This window comes from Mauremys reevesii, linkage group 1 (assembly GCF_016161935.1).
Source record: "Mauremys reevesii isolate NIE-2019 linkage group 1, ASM1616193v1, whole genome shotgun sequence".
Classification (NCBI taxonomy): domain Eukaryota; kingdom Metazoa; phylum Chordata; order Testudines; family Geoemydidae; genus Mauremys; species Mauremys reevesii.
Window position 1 is genome coordinate 233,028,018 of NC_052623.1, and position 22,566 is coordinate 233,050,583.

Genomic DNA, 22,566 nt, shown 5'->3' on the forward strand with positions numbered 1-22,566 from the left:
TTGCCTCTTCTAAATTCTCTCACACACACACAGATTGAAAGCAAGAGGCAGAGGATCAACAGTTCTTTCACTGAATTTTTAAAATAGCAAATTGCTTCCCCAAATTGTTGTAGATTTTTTCTGATTCTGGGATCTTCTGCTTTGTGTACCATCTATCCTTCCTTCTTCCTCTTCATTTCCGTCTTCAGAATCATCCCATGCACACCACTCCAAACTGCAGCTGCGGGGGAGTCATTATAGAGCAATGCAAGATGCTGCCTCTCTGGTCAGGCCCTGCTGGCTCAAGGAGGGAGAGGAGAGCTCAGGAGCTTCATTCTCTTTCTGTTGACATTTTGAGTGGATTTGTTGCGCAATTCTGTAGCCAGCAAGGCGACATGTGGTCACACAGTGGAAAAAGAACTAACATAATCCAGATATTTTCTGAGTGCAAACGTAATGTTAGGCCAAAAAAGGGCCTCTTAGTTTAAAAAAAAAAAATGCACGCTTACTACATAAGATTAACAGTTACTGTAGTAAATGTTAAATAACTGCTAACAGCTGTGTGGAGATAGCAGGAGTTGACTTGATGGAGCAATTTTTTTGTCTTTTTAAAACAAGTTTGACTGAACACAGTTATAGAGGGCACATAACTAGACATTGAGTCACAGCACATCCATCTGCAGCACATTATATCCTTTTAATGTTTTCTATACAATTATTGAACATTAAAAAGAAAGCGAGCCATTTTTTGTGTACACAGTGGGATTGCGGGAAAGGGGGAAAGAGGAAGAGAAACACTCTTCGTGTGTTGACTTCAAGTGAAAACCTTTGAAGACTTAATGAAGTACAAGGGAAGGGTATACTGTGCTGTTGGAAAGGGTGGAGAGGGTGGAGTATTGTCCTTTGAATTTTGCATGCATGTGTTTGTTCATCCTCTCTTCGTTCCAGATTCTACTCCAGTTACATGAGCCTGCACTCTGATATATGACGCTCAGAGCTGTTCAAATCACTGAGGGGGGTGGGAAATACCTTGCATGGGGTATGTTTGTCAAATAGAGAGGTAGGAGAACCCAACTCCTTTAAGATGTGCTACTTGTAGACATGGATTATTGACGTGTTCCTTTGGGTTTGTTTTTGCTTTCTTTTTTTTTTAAAAGAACCTCCAACATGCTCCCCTCAGCAGTTCACCTGTTTCACGGGGGAGATTGACTGCATCCCAGTGGCCTGGCGCTGTGATGGATTCACTGAATGCGAAGACCATAGTGATGAAAAGAACTGCCCTGTCTGTTCAGACTCCCAGTTCCAGTGTGAAAGCGGACAGTGCATAGACAGCACCCTCCGGTGCAATGGAGAGGCAAATTGCCAGGACAACTCAGATGAGAAGAACTGTGAAGGTATAGTGGATGCTTGGGAGTTAGGCACCTAAATACCTGGCCCCTGGTTGATAGAGCACTAGATTAGGAGCCAGAGGATCTTGATGTGATTCCCAGCTCTGCCACTTGTTTGCTGTGTGAGCGTGGGCAAGTCATTTCACCTCTGTCTCAGTTTCTCCAGCTGTAAAATGGGGATAATGAAACTGACCTCCTTTGTAAAGCACTTTTGAGATCTACTGATGCTATTTAAGAATGAGATATTGTTTTATTTCAAGCTCTAAAAATCTCAAAGCATTGGTCTTAGTTTTGTGTTTAATTGTATGTTGAGAGAGCTGTTCGAATACCTCTTACTGACTAATGGAAACTGTGGGAAAATTAGATTTGTATTCATTTATGATATAATATCTGACTACAGTGGAATTTAAAGTGGGTGTTGATGGGTGAGAATGCAGATGGATGAGTGTGTTTTGGAGATGTCCTCCACCTGCAAACTCCAACAAAAGGCAGCATGCAGAGCTGGTTATGGGGAGAAGTGATACTACCATGCCAAATGTGAACAGCCTCCAATTTTTGTGGTCTTAGAGGTTTTCTCTCTAAATTAAATGAATTTTCATGTTGGTTGAAAGTTGCTTGGAGTGTGAAGTCCTATGTCAGTAAAACAAGTGCAACATAGGCAAGCTGTCCTCCTCCATCTGCCTGCCCTGCCAGTATGTCTCAGCCTTGGCCTGGAGGGGCTACTTCTGAGCATGAGGGGATAGCCATTTTTCCACATCCATTCAATCAGTTTCCTCTTCTGAGGCCGTAAAAACTTCTGAATCTAAAGGGACTGCTTTTAAAGTCAGTTGCTATGACGAGGGCTAAGAATACAGGCCCCAAGCCAGCCTTCGGTTGGGAATGATTTAGGAAACTAATGACCTAGGCCAGATTTCAACAAGCTGACTGATTTGGAATGAAAGTTTCCATATCCACTACCAGTACTGCCAAGCGATTCAGTCTTTCACATCATTAAATTCTGATTCTGTTCATAACTTATTTCTGGGATGAGAAACTTCTGGCTGCAAAGTTTCAGGTGGTTTAAAAAACATCATACTGATATGATGTTGTCCTGTCTGATTAGTGTGAGAAAGAAAGCTCACCGGTTACTAATGAAAATAAGAATTTTATTTCCGATATGTCACTATTCAGGGCAGCTGTACCTGTATTTCCACTCAGTGGTTCAGCAAGGGCACCCAACTCTTAGCTTCCAGCTCCCTAGATGTTGCCTTTCTGGGCAGAGACTCCGTCTTACTCCATTCTGCTTGGTGTGTTTTCAGGCTGCACAGTTCCCTACCTTCACTATATCATTTCCAGCAAGGACAATCTGCTTGCTTCCTCTTCAGAGACAGATAGAGTGATTGCTATAGATTTAAGTTATCACACAGTTGTTTCTAAGCGAGCCTACTTTATTCTTAAGGTAAAAAGCGTTACAGAGAAATCCTATTAAAAACAATAAAAGAGCCTGCATACCTGCTAATAAGCTTACCAGGCATCACCCCACCCTAGAGGTTTCCTTGAGGTTACAAGTTCATCAGAGCTTCATTTCAGAACAACCACACAGGTTTGAGGCCTCAGTAGGGCAAGGCCTGCCATTCCTCCCTTGAGGATTGGGGCCCTCCATGAACCAGGAGTCCTGTCTATTTGCTGGATCAGGAAGAAGGCCCCTGAGTCAGCCGTTTTTGGGTTTTTTAAATCCAAAAGTCTTTTCTTTGTCTGTTGATCCTGAGAGTCCAATATGAACTAGTGTATGCATATCGCCCCAACGGCTTTCAAAGCTGATAACAGAGGACGTTTGCTAGCATCCCTCCTTCCTACTAGAGAAGATACATTCAGTTCTACAATAGCATATACATCATTGCATTTTTAATACAATGTACCCCAAAGGTATTAACTCTAATTCAATAAAGTTTAACTTTATTGAATTAAGTTTGTCTTAATTCTATCAGGTTTGTTCATGATATGCCAAGATATTCTCACTCTGTCACCCTAGTCCTACAATTCCTTGCACTCTTATTGATTGTTGTTTACATAATCACTGTACAGTGTTTTCACAACCATACCGTATATGAAATGTACTCTTATCAGTTGACAGCCATTATTACCCAGAGGGCAGGTATTTGTTCAATTTAGTTTTCTGGATAACCAATTCAATGACTATACACAGTAGAAAGATATGTTAGGAAGAGTAAGGGTCTGTTGAGAGTGTTGGAAGGAATTTGTGACCTCTTTGAAAAGTAGTAACTATCTTTTAGCAGCTTGATAAGTTTTTGTAACTTAATTCTTTTCGCTCATTCAAAATTCAGACTTGTAATGGATAAAGTTAATAGTAATTATAACTTGTGTGCTTCCTGTTAATTGTATCCTGGGTTTATTTCCTATAAACACCATGGCCTTCTGCCTCTGAGTTCATTCAGCCCAGGATACCATATTTATTACCCTGCAAATAGGAAATAACATTCTCAGGTTATCACTGTATTACCCTCCTACAGAACCTGATCACCTGTCTTTGTTTTCTTGAGTATCTGACATTGAACATTTCTGGACATTTTTCCCCCCTCCAGTGCTTTGTTTAACCGATCAGTTCCGCTGCGCCAGTGGCCAGTGCATTGGGAAAAACAAGAAATGTGATCACAACTTGGACTGCAGTGACAGCTCAGATGAGCAAGGATGCTGTAAGTGTAAAATCTGAGATCAGAGACATGGTTGCAGCAAGTGAAGATGGTTGTTTCACTCCTCAGTGAGTTAGGATTCGCTCTCAATATTAAAGCCACGTGCATTAATTTTAAGGTGGGTGTTCCTGCCTCACCTGTTGCCCAATAATTAATGCATGGGGATCATGGGAAGGTAATTGACATGTAGCTCTTTTTGGAGTGAAAAATCTATTATTCTGATAAGTGTCTCGGATTCAAAACAGTTAAATTCTGTCCCTTTATATTTTAAACATTTAAAAAAATTTTTTTTGAAATCTTGCTTAATAATATGTTTGTATGCGTGGATGGAAGCATTCTTCTGTACTATAAGAATCTCTTCAGAATGTCCTGAGGCCGTGGTAACCAATCTGTTCTGCTTCAGCCATAGAATTCACAAGAGGTACTTTAAGAGTGCTCCTTTCTCTGCACATAGAAATATGCTAAAAAGTTTCCTTTGTGCCTAAAGCCTATGTAATTCTCTGATTGGTTTATAGTTGCAGATTATGGTTTATGGAATATAATATCCTTTGTGCCTGCCTGCCTTGAAAGACTCCAGGTCCCTAGAAAAAAAGCTACAGCCAAACAGAGTAGATTTCAGCCTTAAAGTTCACCTGCATCATTGTTATGTTGTTAGAAATTTTAAATGGGAAATCATCTCACCTTTTATAACCAATTGATGTACTGCACATGACAGACACAGTTAATGAATAAAAACACACAAATGTAAACCCAGAATTGACCCATAATTCTTTAGCTCCTGAATCTACTTCAGAGATAAGTGAGATCTCCCTTTGTTGGCAGTAATAGTAGGTGCCTTATCCTCCCTATGGTCCAGACACCAGAAGGCACTATCACAAATGTGCACATAACAGCATGTTACACTGACCTGAGCCCATTTCCTATCTTGTCTACTGTTTGTAATGAGGGAGGAGGGAAGTTAGGTCAATGCATTCACTGGGATAAGGTTGTAGCTAGTTCTCTTCTGCTTCCAGTGTGGACAGGTTCTTATTTTCTCATCTCTGTAGATTCATTAGATATGGGAGCCAAAGAAATTGGCTAAAGGGTTGGCGCAGACTTCAGCGAACAAGGATATGTGGATTGAAGAGTAGCCACTTAGATACCATGGAGATGGGTGTAATATAAGACCCTGAATAGAGTAGGTAAATGCTTTGATACCTCCTCGTCTTCCCAGAGTCTCAAGGCATAGTCAGGTTGTTGTCCATTGTTCTGAGAAATATCACTGCTTACAGTTCAGTGCCTTCAGGAATGGCATCCATGTCTGACTGCTGATGGGCTTGTAATAACAATTCAGGGTGGCACTGCCTTGCAGAGATGATACTTCTAGGACAGATGATCAGGTGTAGCTGTTACCATCAGTTGGAAGTGCACATGGGGCAGGTTAGGTGTCTTTGGAAATGCCACCAGACACAGTTGATCATTGCTTCCATGGTTCTCCTATTTAGCATCAGTGTATGCTAGGCCATGAATAATAAACCCCTAGACAGCAGAGGAGGTGGAGTTAATGGTATTAATTATAACACTGGCTTTTGCTCTAGGTTCATATGCCACTTAGGTCAAATGTGAAAAGTAGCTGTCCTTAATTACAGGTAAAAATGTCATCCTAGTGCCTAGATGGCATTTGTTCACACTGCATGTTTAATGAGAAGGCTATTGTAAGTGGCTTGGAAGCTCAGTAGCATAGGCTTCCAGTTTTTCTTTTGGGGAGAGTGGCATGAATGTTACAGAATCTGATTTCCCTCTCCTCATTTAGACACAACAGAGGAGCCAGCACCACAAGCCAACAATACCATAGGCTCGATCATTGGAGTGATCCTCACCGTTTTTGTGGTTGGAGCAATGTACTTTATCTGCCAGAGGGTGCTGTGTCCACGCATGAAGGGGGATGGGGAAACAATGACTAATGACTATGTGGTGCATGGACCAGCCTCCGTACCACTTGGTTATGTGCCTCACCCAAGCTCTCTGTCAGGGTCTCTCCCAGGTAAGTAAGAAGGTGTCTAAGCATTTTGAAACTACATTGGTTTCCTTATCCTGCCTCTTAATGGCACTATATAGTTATAATGCAAGCTCCTGCACATGCTCACCAGCAAAGTAGGTGTTTGTACCAGATACATAGTTCGGGGCACCTGCCCCTCGGAAGACAGGATTGAATGCTCTAAATTGTATTACTCAATTGTTGTTTGATTTCTAACAGTGTCATCCACAAGCAGCAGAACTACAAGTAACTGTATCTACGCATACCTAGGGATCACTTCTTTTACTACTGAAATTCATCCTCTTCTGGGGCCAGTGTAATGACACCAGCAATTCTGCACAGCACTGTAGGCTCAGGAAATAAAGAGAGAGAATTAAATCAACAGGAATTTAGACAGAATATAGTCACTCATGTTGATTGGGAATTGTCCTGTCTCGGGGATAAATGCCCTGTATTGTGTACTTGTGGAGAATTCGATGGGGTCTTTAATGACCAGGAGTAATTATAGCCTCATTTCTGTAAACCCTCTTAAACAGCATTGTGCAAACATTAGCCATAAGTTGTAACCTTATCTGTCCGATGAGATACGAAACTAAGGCTAGGTCACAAATGTGCACTTAGTCTTAATTAATGTGCAAGACTCCCATATCTGTTTCTTTACAAATAATAAGCTTTCATTAGTCAGTGCCAAGTCTTTTTAATAAAATCCATATTCTTGCTGCTTTATTCTGATCCAACTGGAACAAAAGAGTTGCCTGTAAATGCTTTTTGCAGGCCTGTTATGGCAATATATCAATGCATCAGCCCCTTTTGCCTTCCTGCGATAAGCTGCTTTTCATAAGAGGGAGCTTTGAGCAGAATTTTCGCTGTAGTCCGGAATGCATTCACATACGTCTTCTGCCAGGCCTCCCTCCTAGTCTCCTTTCACTTTGTTGCAAAAACTCGCTGTGTGGAAAAGAAAGAACAAAACCTCTTTCCTCTCGCACGCATGAGACAGGCAAAATCAGTTTAATGTTTTATTCTTGAGTATAGAGAGAGGGCTGAAGTACCTTCTCTCTTAAGCCTTTCAAAGCCATTCAAGTGAAAGGAATCCGTTTCTCTTTGCACAAGCTTTCGTGCAGCCCCATGCCAGGTTCCTGAATTCAGTGGCTAGAACGTTAAGCCAGCATGTTTATCCCCTGAGTAACTTCATTTCGCTTTTCCATCAAGGAGACTAGGATTGTTTAATGCAGACAGCTTTCTTTTTTTTTTTGTCGTGTTTATAGTGCCTGTATCCTGTAGAGAGATATTTTAGCCTTAACCCCCATCCCTTCTTCAGTTTTTCTTTAAAGATTTTAATATTGATATACATAGTGTCTGTCATCTTCTTTAGGAATGTCTCGTAAATCTGTGATCAGCTCCCTCAGCATTATGGCCGGAAGTAGCGGGCCTCCCTACGACAGAGCCCATGTCACGGGGGCATCCTCCAGTAGTTCTTCGAGTACCAAGGGCACTTACTTCCCTCCAGTAAGTCACACTTCCAGGTGTGGGTATCTTTCAGTCCAGCAGCAGCGCGCACGTCTGGGGTTAGCTGTTTGGCAAGGGCTTTATTTTAGATTTCTAGTCTAGCAGATCTGTTTGTTTGAATATGGAGTGGGTGAATTGGGAAGAAATGTGTGTGTACAGCATGCCCTCTTCCAAAGCTGCAGAGGAATGTCTTGCTAAACTAAAAAAGTTAATGGATTTAGTGCTGGTGAAAGGTGTTGGACTGATTGTCCTGGAGACTGTAAAAACCCCAAACTATAGAACAGGTACAGCATAGGCAGAGAAAACTTCTCCCCTTTGACCCCACTGAGGCACCTCCAACTTGGCATGGAGGGATCATCACTAAAGGGGAGTCTACTATCCACAGTTCTTGCAGGAGAACCAGTTGCAGCGGTGGCTTTCATGCTAGTAAACACATTGTTGTTATTTATGTTAACATAGCGCCTAGGAGCTGCAGTCATGGACCCAGGACCCCATTGTGTTAGTGGCAGTACAAACACAGAACAAAAAGACAATGCCCAAAAGAGTTTACAGTCTAGATTCTAAGTCATCTTGCCTCCAGTAGCAACTAATACTACCAACCTCTGTATCTATAACCCACAAAACAAGGTGGTGATAAACTGAACTGTTATCAGTGTGGGCTGAATTTGAACTGCTGACCGTGATGTCAGAGGCCCTATAACGTACTCCCCCTAGGATGTTTATTTCACTACAGTTGAAATATCCTCTTTCCTCTAAGAGCCAGAATCTGTTGAGTCATATAAAGAACCAAGGGGCAGCAAAATAACAATACTGGAAACAGCACAGTATCTGGTGACTGTGAGCTGGTTATGGCGGTTATCAGCCAGCTTGCCTAGGATAGCAGTGTGTGTACCTGATGACAATCTAGTATTGAATTGCCTGGTTTGGGTTTACTTTTCAGCATTAAGTGCTTCAAAATAGCAACAGTCGTCAGCTCCTTAGGAGGAAAGCTTAGTGATAGCCTAGATAGAAATGGATACAAGCGAGGTTCACAGGATGTTGAGGTTATAGAGAGGAATTTACGCTGGGGAAGGGGCCATGGCTTTGTCCAGGTGCAGCACTGAGCTTTGCCTTAACAAGAAGGAAAGGTGTAAACTACAAACTAGTGTTTTCTTTAATATTGGGTAGGAATATCATCATGGCTGTATTTAATTTTTTCTTCCTCTTTAATTTCGTTGTGGCTGTTTAAAAAGATGCCTCTCTTTTTAATTTTTTTAGATTTTGAACCCTCCACCATCACCAGCTACTGAACGCTCACATTACACCATGGAATTTGGTTATTCTTCAAACAGTCCTTCCACTCATAGATCCTACAGGTATTTATTAGTACAATAGCCTCAATCTGGATCAAAGCCTCATTGTACTAATTGCTGTACAAACAAAGAATAAAAGACCGTCCTCGCCCTAGAGTTTACAGTCTAAGGCCCTGATCCTGCAAACAGTTATACAGATGCTTAATTTAAATCTCATGCGTAGTTCCACACTCTCTGTCTCACACATGCCATCTGCAGAGCAACATGCTATAGATGCAGTTGTAAGTCCCTAGGCCGTTTCAACTCCATACCCCCATGATGTTATGGTTATCATCCAGTTTACCTTTGAATCCATATTGGGGGGGCTGCGCTATGATGTGGTGGATGGTTTGGATGTTCTCAGCACAGTCACATGACGGGGAGTCTTTGTTAATCAAGTAGCCATGTCTTCCGTGGGTTGTTAGGGTGCAGGTCAGTGTGGTCCAAAGTTTGCAAGGTGGGTCAAAACTGAGAGGGCGGCTTGTTGGGTCAGTATGACTGTGTTTGTTTGGAATGGTAGATGAGGTCCAGACACTTTGCCATTCCCTGGCTGGCTCCAGAGACATGAGATGGTCACATGTGGTCCACAGTGGTTTTCGCGATTTCAGGTGGTGGTAGGATATGTTATCCATAACTTGCTGGATGGGAAGTTCTGGGTAGTCTTTGGTGCGTTTAAGTTCACATGCCATGACTGTATCTCAACGGATAGCTGGAAGTTCCACGTTTGCTAATACAGAAAGTCACAGTAGAGGCTTTAGGAAATGACCATGGCTTCTCTCCACACTCGGGGGATTTCACTGGTCTCCAGGATGTTGGTGAAAAGCTGCATCATCCATTTCCATGGCAGTGGATCCACGTTATACAAGAACACAGGATAGATACCATCTTTTCCTGCTGCTTTTCCCAGTTTTTTGGCTGCACTGTCTGTATCAATCTCCTTACTTCTGAATGGCCCAGACCATTGGGACAATGGCGCGCCTGTGGACATCACCTGCTGAAGCTGATGCTGGACTTGTCTGCACTACTGTCTGTTTGCTGGCTGTTTTGAAGTCCACAAACATTTAGCAGCGATGGCATTGGTTTTCACCTGTGGCCTAATAGCGTGTGGGATTTGTAGCCTGCAAGTGTTACAGGCATGTCTGCTCCAGCGTGTTAAGTTTAGACCTTCTACACATTCAAGCCACCATTTCTGCCTTGCTGCAGCCCGTGATGCCAGGAGGGCTTTTCCAGTTTTTGGGTCTTTATGCTCATTGTATTTGTGGAGGAGCTTGTGCCTCTTTGCAATCCAGCCAGGAGTATACCTGTGTCCCTGGAGAATGTTGTTCTTTGTGGCAGAGATTAGGAGCGCAGTAAAATGGTCAGAAGGGGGGAATGCGGGAGATGGTGTTTTCCACAATCATAGTGAAATTGGCCCAGTCTGCTTTTTTAAAGTTCCAGCCTGGCGCAGGTTTTGAGTAGAGAACTGGGATTTGAATTCCATTATGAGTCTGTCTTGAGTGATCAGGAAGTCATTGAGGATGATCCATGGCATGGGTGTTGGTGTGCCCTGTATTGTCTTTAGAGATGAACGTCAGGTCAGGGCAATATCCTCCGCCCCATCTTGCAGACTGGAAAGTAACCTGCTGTTTCGCATCAGAAAGGAGGGGAATATCATTTGCTGAAGTCCGGTTTGTCAGTTCTTTGCCTGGAAGATTGTTTGCAGCATGGCCTCATTCTTCTTCGAGTGATTGCTCATGCATTCCAGTTAGGTGTGCACGCGCCGCGTGCACGTTCGTCGGAAGATTTTTACCCTAGCAACACTCGGTGGGTCGGTTGGGCACCCCCTGGAGTGGCGCCGCTATAGCGCCGAATATATACCCCTGCCGACCCACCCGCTCCTCAGTTCCTTCTTACCGCCCGTGTCGGTCGTTGGAACAGTGGAGCGCAGCTTAGCTGACCTCCACTTCCCTAGCTTCTTGTAGTTTCTCTCGTTAATTCTTGTATATCTAGTTCAGATTTATATAGTTGTAGTTAACTTTATTCGTTTGTAGTATAGTTAGTGTATATAGTTCACAGGGGTTTGGGGATTATCCCCTTCCCCGCACCCAGTGCCGGGTACTATGCCCGGTTCACAGGGTTTCAAACCGTGCTCGGCCGGCCACAAGCCGATGCCGACAAGAGATCCTCTCCTAAGTGCCTCGAGGAATCTCACCTAACAGATAAGTGCTGCATTTGTAAGGCCTTTAGGCCGAGAATAATAGGGGAGTGAGACTTTCGTCTCAAGCAGCTCCTGAGGGAGGCAGCTCTTACCCCTCCGCTCTCAGCACTGAGCGCTGGTCAGTCTTCAAGAAGCGCTCCCTCGGCACTGGATCGCTGGTACCGACGTCCGCTCGGCACGGATCCCTCTCCTGGAGGATGAAGAGGCACAAGACTCCTGCTGCGTCCGAGCCGCCTGCTCAGCAGCCTGAGCGCTATACTAAGTCAGACCTCTCGGCACCGATACCTGCCGTGGCACCGACAATATCGGCACCGTCGACTCCGGCCACGCAAGAGCCGTCGAGTCTGGTACCTGAACGCTCTCTGGTGCGAGCCGTGGTTGAGCTCACTATTCCCTCCACGCCGGACACATTTCCACGTCGAGGGAGTTGATTGCAATGACAGCGCCTGCGCTGCCTCAACCCCCGGCACCGCTAGTGCGGGTTATACAGTCGATCGGCAAGCCTGCCTTGATCAGACCACCCTGCGTCGGCACCGCAGAGCGGCACCCTTCACGATCGCGGTCCCGCAGATGTTCTCGGTCCCGTCGCCAATCCAGGTGCCGATGCCGCTCGCAGTCCCGGCACCGTTCTCCATTTCGATACCGGTCGTACTCGCGGCACCGATCAGCGTCCTGTTTGCCGGCCCGCTACATTCGGTGCCGATCCAGCTCCCGGCACCGGACTCCCGTCGCCACTCCCGACGTCGAGCCTTGAGATCTCGGTCGACCTCCCAGCACCGCTCTGGTCGCAGGTCCCGTTCTCGCTCCCGGTACTGGTATGCATCCCGGTACCGATCCCCAGTGCCGCGTCGAGCGACGTCAGCTAGAGAGGGAGACTCTGCCCAGGGCTTTTTAGCTCCTCCATGGCCATCCAGACATGCATCAGTGTTGTCCTGCGCAGGCAGTTTATACGCGCAGGACTGTGATTCGGATGTGCACACCAGAGTCTTCCAGGTGCCCAAGGCCCAGGACCCTGACCCCATCAGTGGTCACCCTGTACATCTTGGGCGTGCCATCAGGCCAAAGGCCTACCTGCGATCCCATCTCGCTCTGTTCTGTCAGAGCACTGGGTGTCAGAGGTGACAGTTAGCCGCCCCCCTCCGACCGGTACGGAGGAAGCCCCAGTTCAGCCACCGGACTCCCACATCCCACCGGATCAGGAGGTCATCCAGGAGCGCGAGCCCTCACAGGACCCGCTTGTCCCCGGCCTTTCTTCTTCCTCCTCCCCAGATGAGGCGCGGGCAGGAGTGTACTCCTCGGGCCCTCTAATCGACTTGGGGGCCCATCAGGACCTCCTGAGATGGGTGGCACTCAATATGAATCTCCAAGTGGAGGAAGTCTCGGAGATACGGGATCCGGTCGTAGACATCTTGTCGGCTGACGCCCCCACTAGAGTGGCCCTACCGTTCATTCCGACGATCAAGGCCAATACGGATACCGTCTGACAGTCTCAAGCTACTATCCTGCCCGCGGGCACGGGAGTCGAACGCATGTACATGGTATCCTCCAGGGGCTACGGGTACCTATATGTACATCTTCCCCCCCCCGCTCCCTTGTCATCCAGTCCGTCAATAAGACGGATAGCCATGGCCAGCTGGCACCAGCCCCTAAATCCAAGGAGGCTAGGCGAATGGACTTACTGGGCCGTAAGATGTACTCGGCAGGGGCCCTGCAAGTTCGTGTAGCAAACCAGCAAGCCCTGCTTAGCTGCTACTATGGGCGGCGGTGAGCAAACTTTACGGAGCCGGTTCCTCAGAACTCCCGTCAAGAGTTTGCTTCCCTCCTGGAAAAAGGGAAGAAGGTGGCGAGAGCTTCCCTCCAGGCCTTGTTGGATGTAGCTGACTCCGCAGCCATGACTCTGGCCTCGGGTGTTGCCACGAGGCGCATTTCATGGCTCCAGTTATCGAGCCTTCCCTCGCAGCTGCTGCACACTATACAGGACTTGCCCTTCAATGGCAAAGGCCTGTTCTCCCCCAAAAAAACAAAAAAAACTGACCCTAGGCTGCAAAGCCTAAAGGACAGCAAGGTCACTATGCGCTCCCTCTTGGCATGCACACGCCTGTGACTCAGCACCGACCTTTCCGCCCCAGCCTCACTGCCCTTTCCCTGCGCCTAGACAAAGACAGGACTTTGCCAGCAGGCGTCGCTGAGGCAGTCGTAGGCGTCAGTCAGGACCCCAAAGGCAAAATCAGGGTCCTTCTAACCACCAATGGGGCAAAAGCCTATCCATCCTCGTCCCTCTTAGGGACCCCTCTCACGAGCAATTCCTCTTGTAAGAGGGGCGGACGCTCCTCACCGTCGGAGCTATAGAGGAGGTACCAAAGGACGAAAGGAACAAAGGGTTCTGCGCCCACTAATTCCTAATCCCCAAGGCGAAGGGAGGTCTCAGACCTATCCTAGACCTGCGGGAACTCAACAAGTTCATGATACACCTGAAGTTCCGCATGGTATCCATGGGGACCGTCATCCCATCCTTGGATCCCGGAGACTGGTATGCCGCCCTCGATATGAAGGGCACGTATTTTCACGTCGCCATTTATCCTCCACACAGAAGGTACCTCCGGTTTGTGGCCAACCGTCGTCATTTCCAGTTTACGGTCCTCCCGGTTGGCCTCTATACAGCCCCAAGTGTATTCAAAGTGCATGGCTGTAGTCGCCGCCTCTCTCCGCCACCGTCGGATACACGTTCTCCGTATCTAGACGATTGGCTCATTCGAGGGACCACCAGGGCCCAAGTTACCAGTCATGTGGGCGTCGACAAAGACCTATTCCTGCGTCTAGGCCTTATTATCCATATAGAGAAATCCACTCTGATTCCCACACAGGGAATAGAATTCATTGGGGCCATCCTGGCCTCCAGTCTCGCCAGAGCCTGCTTACCTCAGCCTCGGTTTCACGTGATGGTAACAATTAAACAAGGTCTACGGACCTTTCCGACAACTTTGGCTCACACTTGCCTAGGTTTCCTGGGTCACATGGCTGCCTGCACGTTCGTAACCAAACATGCCAGGCTTCGCCTCCGTCCACTTCAATCATGGCTCACCTCGGTGTACCACCCGAGCAGAGACAGCATAGTCATGGTCGCCTCGATACCCCCGAGCGTCCTAGGCTCCCCCGACTGGGGGTTGACGCCCTCCCTGGTGTGTGCAGGGATGCTGTTCCATCCACCTCACCCCTCGGTGTCCCTCATGACGGACGCCCCATCTCTCGGCTGGGGGGCTCACCTGGGTCAGTTTCGCACTCAAGGCCTTCGGTCGGCTCAAGAGCTGGCCTTGCACATCAATGTCCGGGAGCTGAGAGCAGTCTGCCTTGTGTACCAGGCGTTTCAGCAGCACCTGCAAGGCCGTTGTGTCTCAGTGTTCACAGACAACACAACGACCATGTGTTACCTAAACAAGCATGGAGGAGCACGGTCCTCCCCTGTTTGCAGGGAGCTATCCAACTCCGGGACTTCTGCACAGCCCAATCGATAGACCTGGTAGCGTTCTTTCTCCCAGGGGTCCGGAACACTCTGGCGGATCACCACAGCAGATCCTTCCTGTCTCTCAAATGGTCGATTCCTCTGGACATTATCCATTCCGTTTTCCGGAAGTGGGGCTTTCCCTGCATAGTCCTCTTCGCTCTCGCGAGAACAGAAAGAGAGAGAAGTTCTGCTCATTCGAAGGCCTCTCCCCGGGCTTGATCTTGGAGGCTTTTCTGATGCCGTGGACGAGCCGTCTGATGTACGCTTTTCCACCGTTCCCGCTGGTTCACAGGGTCCTGCTAAAACTCCGCAGGGACAGAGCGCACCTGATCATGATCGCTCCAGCGTGACCCAGGCAGCACTGGTACACCATGTTGCTAGACCTGTCAGTAGCCAACCCGATTCCCCTGCCTCTTTGCCCAGACCTCATAACGCAGGATCACGGCAAACTTCACCACCCAGACCTGCAGTCCCTGCACCTCACAGCAGGGCTGCTGCGTGGTTAAACCGATCCGAGTTATGTTGTTCTTCCTCGGTTCTACAGGATTCTCCTGGGTGGTAGGAAACCTTCCACTCCATTAACATATCTGGCCAAGTGGAAGGGTTTCTCCTGCTGTTACAAAACGCACAATGTTTCTCTCACCGAGGTTCCGACCCACTCCATCTTGGACTACCTCTGGTCTCTCAAACAGCAGCGCCTGGCGTGGTCATCATTAAGGGTACACTTGGCAGCCATCTCTGCCTTCCACCCAGGGGAGAGTGGCCGCACCGTATTCTCACACCCTGTGGTTTCTAGGTTCCTCAAGGGCTTGGAGCGTTTATACCCCCAAGTTCACCGCCCCGCCAAAACCTGGGTCTTCAGCCTGGTTCTAACCAGTCTTAGGACTGCCCCATTCGAGCCACTGACAACATGCTCGCTGATATACCTGTCCTGAAAGACAGTTTTTCCTTGTAGCCTTTGCATCAGCCAGACGAGCTTCAGGCTCTCAAGGTGGACCCACGGTATACTGTGTTTCTCAAGGGCACGGTGCAGTTGTGACCACGTCCGGCCTTCCTCCCCAAGGTGCTGTCGACCTTTCATATCAACCAGGATATCTTCCTTCCGGTCTTCTTTCCGAAGATACACTCATCGCGAGGGGAGCACATTTGCCCTCCCTAGACGTCCGTAGGGCGCTCGCATTCTATCTCGAGCGGACAAAACCCTTTCGTAACGCCCCAACTCTTCGTCGTACTGGCAGACCGGACGAAGGGCCTACCTGTCTCCTCCCAGAGGATTTCATCTTGGGTGACGTCGTGCATCCGCACCTCCTCTGACTTGGCCCATGTTCCATCGAGCCACCTTACTGCACATTCCACCAGGGCTCAGGCTTCTTCTGCTGGCTTCCTGGCTCACTTACCCTTCCAGGGGATATGTCGTGCAACTACCTGGTCCTCGGTCCACACCTTTGCCTCATTGGTTCAACAGTCCAGAGATGATGCAGCCTTTGGCTCAGCAGTTTGCATTCTGCAACATCTCACTCCGACCCCACCGCCTACGTAAGGCTTGGGAATCACCTAACTGGAATGTATATGAGCAATCACTCGAAGAAGAAAAGACGGTTACTCACTGTTGTAACTGTTGTTCTTCGAGATGTGTTGCTCATATCCATTCCAGACCTGCCCTCCTTCCCCACTGTCGGAGTAGCCGGCAAGAAGGAACTGAGGAGCGGATGGGTCGGCAGGGGTATATATTCGGCGCTATAGCGGCACCACTCCAGGGGGCGCCCAGCCGACCCACCAAGTATTGCTAGGGTAAAAATCTTCCGACGAACGTGCACACGGCACACGCACACCTAACTGGAATGGATATGAGCAACACATCTCGAAGAACAACAGTTACAACAGTGAGTAACCGTCTTTTGTGTGTAGTGACTCTTAAAGTTGCCCACAAATAAGCAGGATCCTGCACATTCTGCAGAGCTGGCTGAGGCATGGTGTACCAGGTGGTTTGTATACATTAATGATAGTTAGCTTGCCGATGCGCACAGAGATGGTAGTTGTTCCTTTGTGCGCTGTAGGAGGTGGAACCACATATTTGTTGATCTCCTGCTTGATGTAAATTGCCAGGCCCCATTTTGGGCAATTAATTGCTGGCTATGAGTTTACAGCCATGGATTTTGTAGCAACGGGTCTTTTCTTCATTTGCGACATGGGTGAGAACATCGATGTTGGTCTTTGCCATTTTCTCCAGGAAGTCATACTTGGACTGTGAGATGCCTTCAGCATTCAGTTGGCAGATCTCTACCCCAGGTCCGATCTGCCTGGTATGTTGGCCCTGAAAAGGTAGTCCCATTGAAGCATGTGCATAATTGTCTGAAGGATTGGGGCCAAAAATTTAAGACAGAGTGCAAAAATATGTTAGCAGCATTCCTCTCAAACATGTATCATTGAGGGATATCACTCAGTTTTTGTCCAAAACTTATTTAAGTTTTGCATAAGCTTGGTGTCTCATTACTTCTATTACTGAAAATCATTTACACCAGAAAGATAACGAAAGAGCCATTCACTCTAGAAGAATATGTCTTATGCTGTTTTAAATTTCCTGCATGAATAATTTGTTTGGCACGCAATATATCATTTGGGCCTCGCCATCTTGAGAAAGATGACAGGCAAATCCTAGGAAAGGAAAAAGAAAGAAGAGAGTCTAATGTTACATAGATAACATGGATACATAGCCTAGCTAGGGCACAACATAATTATTTCTGATTCCACAATGAGGAGTTTCTGATTTTTTTTACATGTATCTATATTTAAATTTTTAAATCCTTTTTTACCCCTTTTCTTATTTGTTTTCTTTTCGGGGGAGGGCTAAAGGGGGGTTTCCACTGTTAAACTTTTACATATTTCCTTTTTTAAAGGCCTATTTCACTGTTGTTTATAGACTTGTAAGCTTTTGCCCATTGTTTTTAGTTAATGTAATAATTCCCAAAGGTGAATGTTCAGTCTTTTTGCTGTAATGATTTTGTTTTAATTTATTTGGGTTTTTACCACAAATGAAAGAGAAGGAGCCTCTTTCCAAGGCGATAGGGCGTGCCCCTCACCCAACCCAAGACACAGAAGCAGCACTGGTCGACTACCAGAGGGAGTTGTTTTTGATAGAGATACACAAGTTCTTCCTAATGGGCTTGTGGATAATGAAGTTATTGGGCTCAAAAATCATCTATTCTCCTTTAACAGAACATATGGCCAGTGTTCTATGAAAGTCAGACTAGATGTTCATAGTGGTCCCTTCTGGCCTTATGAAAAGCCTATAAAAGGGACTGGCAGCTTAGAAAGCAAACCAACATCAAAGCTTGGCAGTGGCTTGGATAACTCTGATCATTGTTAGCTGATGTGACATTTGAATCTCATTAATGATACTGAGCGTGTAGTGCTGGGTTCGATATTTCTAGAACTCTCTCTCCCAATCAAAAATATATCCTATTGCTACTTCTGGTCATCTTGTCTTTCCTATCATTCTGACATTGACTTAGAGCAGTGGTTCTCAACCAGGGGTATGTGTACCACTGGGGGTGCGCAGAGATCTTCCAGCGGATACATCAACTCATCTAGATATTTGCCTAGTTTTACAACAGGCGACATAAAATGCACTAGCGAAGTCAGTACAAACTAAAATTTCAGACAGACAAATTGAGAAATGAAGCAATTTTTCAGTAGTATTGTGCTGTCACACTTTTGTATTTTTATGTCTGTTTTTAAGTGAGGTGAAACTTGGGAGTACGCAAGACCAGTCAGACTCCTGAAAAGGGGTACAATTGTCTGGAAAGGTTGAGAGCCACTGACCTAGAGGAATTGGCATTCTGATTTTGGGGCAGAGGCACTGGCAATTGTGGCTGCTACAGCCTCAGTGTCTTGGGCAATAGAAGTCGCTCTCATCTATATGTGCAGCTTGATTTATTTTCTTGCACCCACTACAGAACTGCTTTCTGATAGCAGCACATGGGAACTGCACCTACGTTAGCTGCTCAGGGAGATGTTTCTCCTGGCGGCAGTAAAACAGTCACATGAGCTAGCTTTTCTGTCTGTGGCCTCTGATCCAGTGCCAAATTAATCAGCAGAGGAAACTGGAAATAGAACATCTCCACACACTCTGTTTTCCCCCAACCTCTAAAAAACCCCAAATCCCACCCCTTTTGTACCAGTTTGACCAGGGTTGAGGCTTCGTGATGGCTAATTAGTAGAGCTGGGCAACATATTTTAATTGAAATTTTTTACTGAGAAGTGCAGACTCAGGTCAACTGAAACATTTAACCAATTGATGCTGATTTTGGCAAATGATTTCAGTTGAAGAGAAAAATTAAGACGTCAAAACTGTTTATTTTGACATTTCTGAAAAGAAACGTTTCAGTTTTGATGCCTAGATTCACTAGGGGACTTAGACACCAGTCACAAAAACAAGGAGCTGGTGGAGGGGAGACATGGGTTCCAGTCCCTGCTCCAGAGCAGGGATTGGAATCTGGCTCTTCCACATCCCAGGTGATTGCCTTAACCTCTAGGCTACTGTGTATAATCTGGGGCGCCACCTCCTTGGTTTTGTGAATGGCGCATTACTTTTCTTGCAAAGCTACATTATCAAGGGGATTTAAAGATCTCCAAAAGTGAAACAAAGCATTTCTTTTAACATGAAACGAATTAATTTCCAACTTTTCCATTTCGAAAATTCTGAACATTTTTGGGGTAGTTTTCCCCAGACAGGCAGGGTTGGGGTTTTGGGGTGTTTTTTTGGCCTTGTTTTGGAGCTGCCAGCACTCTGACAAATCACAGCTCTGCTAATGAGTATTCCCTCCATGAGGCAATATATCTGGCCTGTGTTCCGTTATCTGAGTCTTTGGCTTATAGTTTCTCTTTAAGCGCTGACATCTGTCCTATGAATTCCCTTACATAGCTACAGACCATACAGCTACCGGCATTTTGCACCTCCCACCACGCCCTGCAGCACGGATGTTTGTGACAGCGACTACGCCCCCAGCCGGCGGGTCACAACAGCGGTGACTAAGGGCTACACCAGTGACTTGAACTATGATTCCGAGCCTGTGCCCCCTCCACCGACGCCAAGGAGCCAGTACCTCTCGGCGGAGGAGAACTATGAAAGCTGTCCGCCCTCCCCGTACACAGAACGGAGCTATTCCCATCACCTCTACCCACCGCCTCCATCCCCCTGCACGGACTCCTCATGAGGGCCCCTCCACCCCCTTCCTTAACTGCCTCCACTACGAAAGTGTAAATACAAATTGTCCATACCAGGGAGGGGGGAAGGAGCTATTAGGGAGGGAGGAGGCAGGACAGTGTACAGTTAAAAGTTATGAAATGGAGTGGGGAATACTAGAGATATTTGTACAGAAGAAAAAAGGATATTTATATATTTTCTTAAACAGCATCTGCTGCTTGTGCCATAAGAAGAAATTTTTGTATAAAAGAATAGAAATTTGTACAAAATTTTTATTTTTGCAAATGGAACAAAAAAAATGCCTTAATCCAGTGAAGTGACCGAGCACATGAGAAAATGGAAGGACCAGGACGTGTCACTGTCCAGTGAGGCAAAGTGTGGGGTTCATCAATACCAAAAAAGTTTTAAAAATAATAAAAAAAGACGTCCGTCTCAGAGCAGCATACCATAGATACTTGGAAGTAGCCAAATAACCTCTACTTTAACTATGGAGGGCCAGCAATGAAAGTTAAACTTGAAGAAACAGTCAGGACAGATATTAACCATACACAAAGGGCTTTATGTTTTCTACAGGAATACAGTAATCGTAGCAGTGAATATATGTTATAATATTTTATTATATGTGTGTGTACAAATGTAATGAAATATTAGAATATATTGTCACACACTTTTTAAAAATTAAAGTGCATCTGCATTTTTTTTTGCCTACATTTGCATCACTCCCCCCATTTTTAAACTTTCTCCATTGCTGGAAGTTCAATAATTTTGTTGGGTACACTTTTAAAAATGTCTTTAATTTTTTTGCATTTTCCACCCGTGCTTTCCCCCCAGAGCCATTTTGTTAAATCAGATTTCCTTGTTTAAAGTACTTCTAGAATTGAGCTAATGAAAATTCATCCTCTGCGTTTTTTATTAGCCTTGTCTTGCAGTGCCATGTTATGTTTTGGGTTTCTTTATTCAGTTGATGTCTTGGGATTCCATTTTGTACTAAGTCAGCCCAATTCTCATGTAATTGACAATGGTAATATGCATATACCTGAATTATTTTAGTCCCTTAAAATTGTTTTAATTTAGTGCCCGCAAAATGTCAAATATTTTTATACCACATATAATATAGACAACATATTTATAAACTATAAATTTAACCATAAATTGCTAGTTTTACTGTAAATGACTCCTGTATCCTTGCAATACTTTCAGTGTATAGTTAATATCACAGTATACAAATCATTTATATATATATATATATAGATATATATATATATATTTATATTATTTGCTAGTAAGAAAGCATTTAAACATTGTCAAGGGGGGACTGGGACACAATCTATAAGAAATGGAATTTTGATCATTAGAAATGTTTCCCCTGCTGTATTAACTGTTCATGCTGTGTTCGTGTTAGGTAAGCCGGTCTTCTCAGTATGATTTCTACATACCTCCTCTTTTGCGTGGCATGCATTTAATACTTTAGTATTAACCACTGTGAATGTCAAATTTTAAGATCTTTTTAACCAAATCATTTTATATTAGCATCCTGTATTTTTGTATCTCCTTAGCTCCTTTGGCAATTAGAAAGGGATAGTATGCATTCATTTTAAAAACAGTTTGCATGAACTGAAGGGCAACATATGATCTTCTTAACTCTTCCTGACTCCTGTGCAGTGTTTGAGTTCAACAGCCTGAACTAGCGGAGCTCACAATGGATCTGATCTTGGGATGTGTTACCAATCTGCTATTCCCATTGACTTTTAATGGGAGTTTCAGGAGCCGCTCCAAAGATCAGATCTTAAATCTTACCTCTCCTCACAAAGGATACTGAGGGACTCCTGCATTAAAGTACTAGGGCTCAGCATTGGTGTAATAACTATTCATAAGGGACAGATGGGTTTATTGCTCTGTTACAGTCAGTTTCTACCAAGAGATGCAGGCTAAAAATATTCTAGTTTTAAATCCCATACTTTTCATGAAGTTTTGAGTGATTCTTGCCCATGCTGCATTTCAGCTTGACTGTTGGAGCCTCTCTCAGTTTCAGCTCTAAGTTTGGAGTTCTTGCTGTACCTTTCTAGTAATTGAAGATACCCAAGGAAGCTTTCGAGCAAAGTATTTTAAAAAAAATTCTGAATGATCCTCAGACGATTGGAATTGACCATTGGGTCAGGTGCACTAACTTTTGCATAAATATTAACCCAGCTGATACCTTGAGCTTTATTCTAGGTACCTAGGAATTTTGGTAGCTATTCCTTTGGCTCTTCCTGTTGGTGAAGAAACTTGCTTGTGGTCTCCAGTAGGATGGATATTGGAAGGTATTGTGAGCTATAAAGGGAAATCCAATCCATTTATATGAAGAGCGGGAGAGGGTGAGCAGAGGCTGGGGTGCTGATCAGAATTGAGACTTCTACGTTGTTTACATTTTTAAATGTGCAGCATTCCGTGTGGGGTTCACATGTGGAAACTTGCACTAATGAACTCAGAAGAATATTGCATTGTTGTATCTCAGTCCAAGTGCTTGTACTGCGATGTCAATGGTCTCTACTTGCAGAACGCTTCAGTGTGCCAATTTGTTTGTTTGAAAAACTCTGAGGTGGTTCAACTTAAGCTGTGGTATCCTCTTACGGGGAGAGTAAGACTGTCTCTTTTTACAAGGACTTTCTACAGATAATACATGCTTGTTTAAACTGGACTACTGGAGGGATTTGTTTTAGAAGAATTAGCTCTCTAATGCCCAGATTTTGTACTCACACCCAGATACA

At 45.5% G+C, this 22,566-nt stretch overlaps 1 protein-coding gene across 3 annotated transcripts in view; it reads left to right on the forward strand.

Annotated features, from left to right (window-relative positions):
* The window catches only part of LRP6 (LDL receptor related protein 6), a 197,169-nt gene extending 176,162 nt beyond the window's left edge, over window positions 1–21,007 (forward strand). For all 3 annotated transcript variants that reach the window (XM_039545877.1, XM_039545884.1, XM_039545895.1), the window contains 6 exons: window positions 1,137–1,373; window positions 3,950–4,060; window positions 5,850–6,080; window positions 7,447–7,580; window positions 8,838–8,935; window positions 19,535–21,007. In XM_039545877.1, the coding sequence (XP_039401811.1) occupies window positions 1,137–1,373; window positions 3,950–4,060; window positions 5,850–6,080; window positions 7,447–7,580; window positions 8,838–8,935; window positions 19,535–19,826 (1,103 nt within the window). In that variant the 3' untranslated portion in view covers window positions 19,827–21,007. The remainder of the gene's footprint in view (window positions 1–1,136; window positions 1,374–3,949; window positions 4,061–5,849; window positions 6,081–7,446; window positions 7,581–8,837; window positions 8,936–19,534) is intronic.
* Window positions 21,008–22,566: the final 1,559 nt, after the last annotated feature.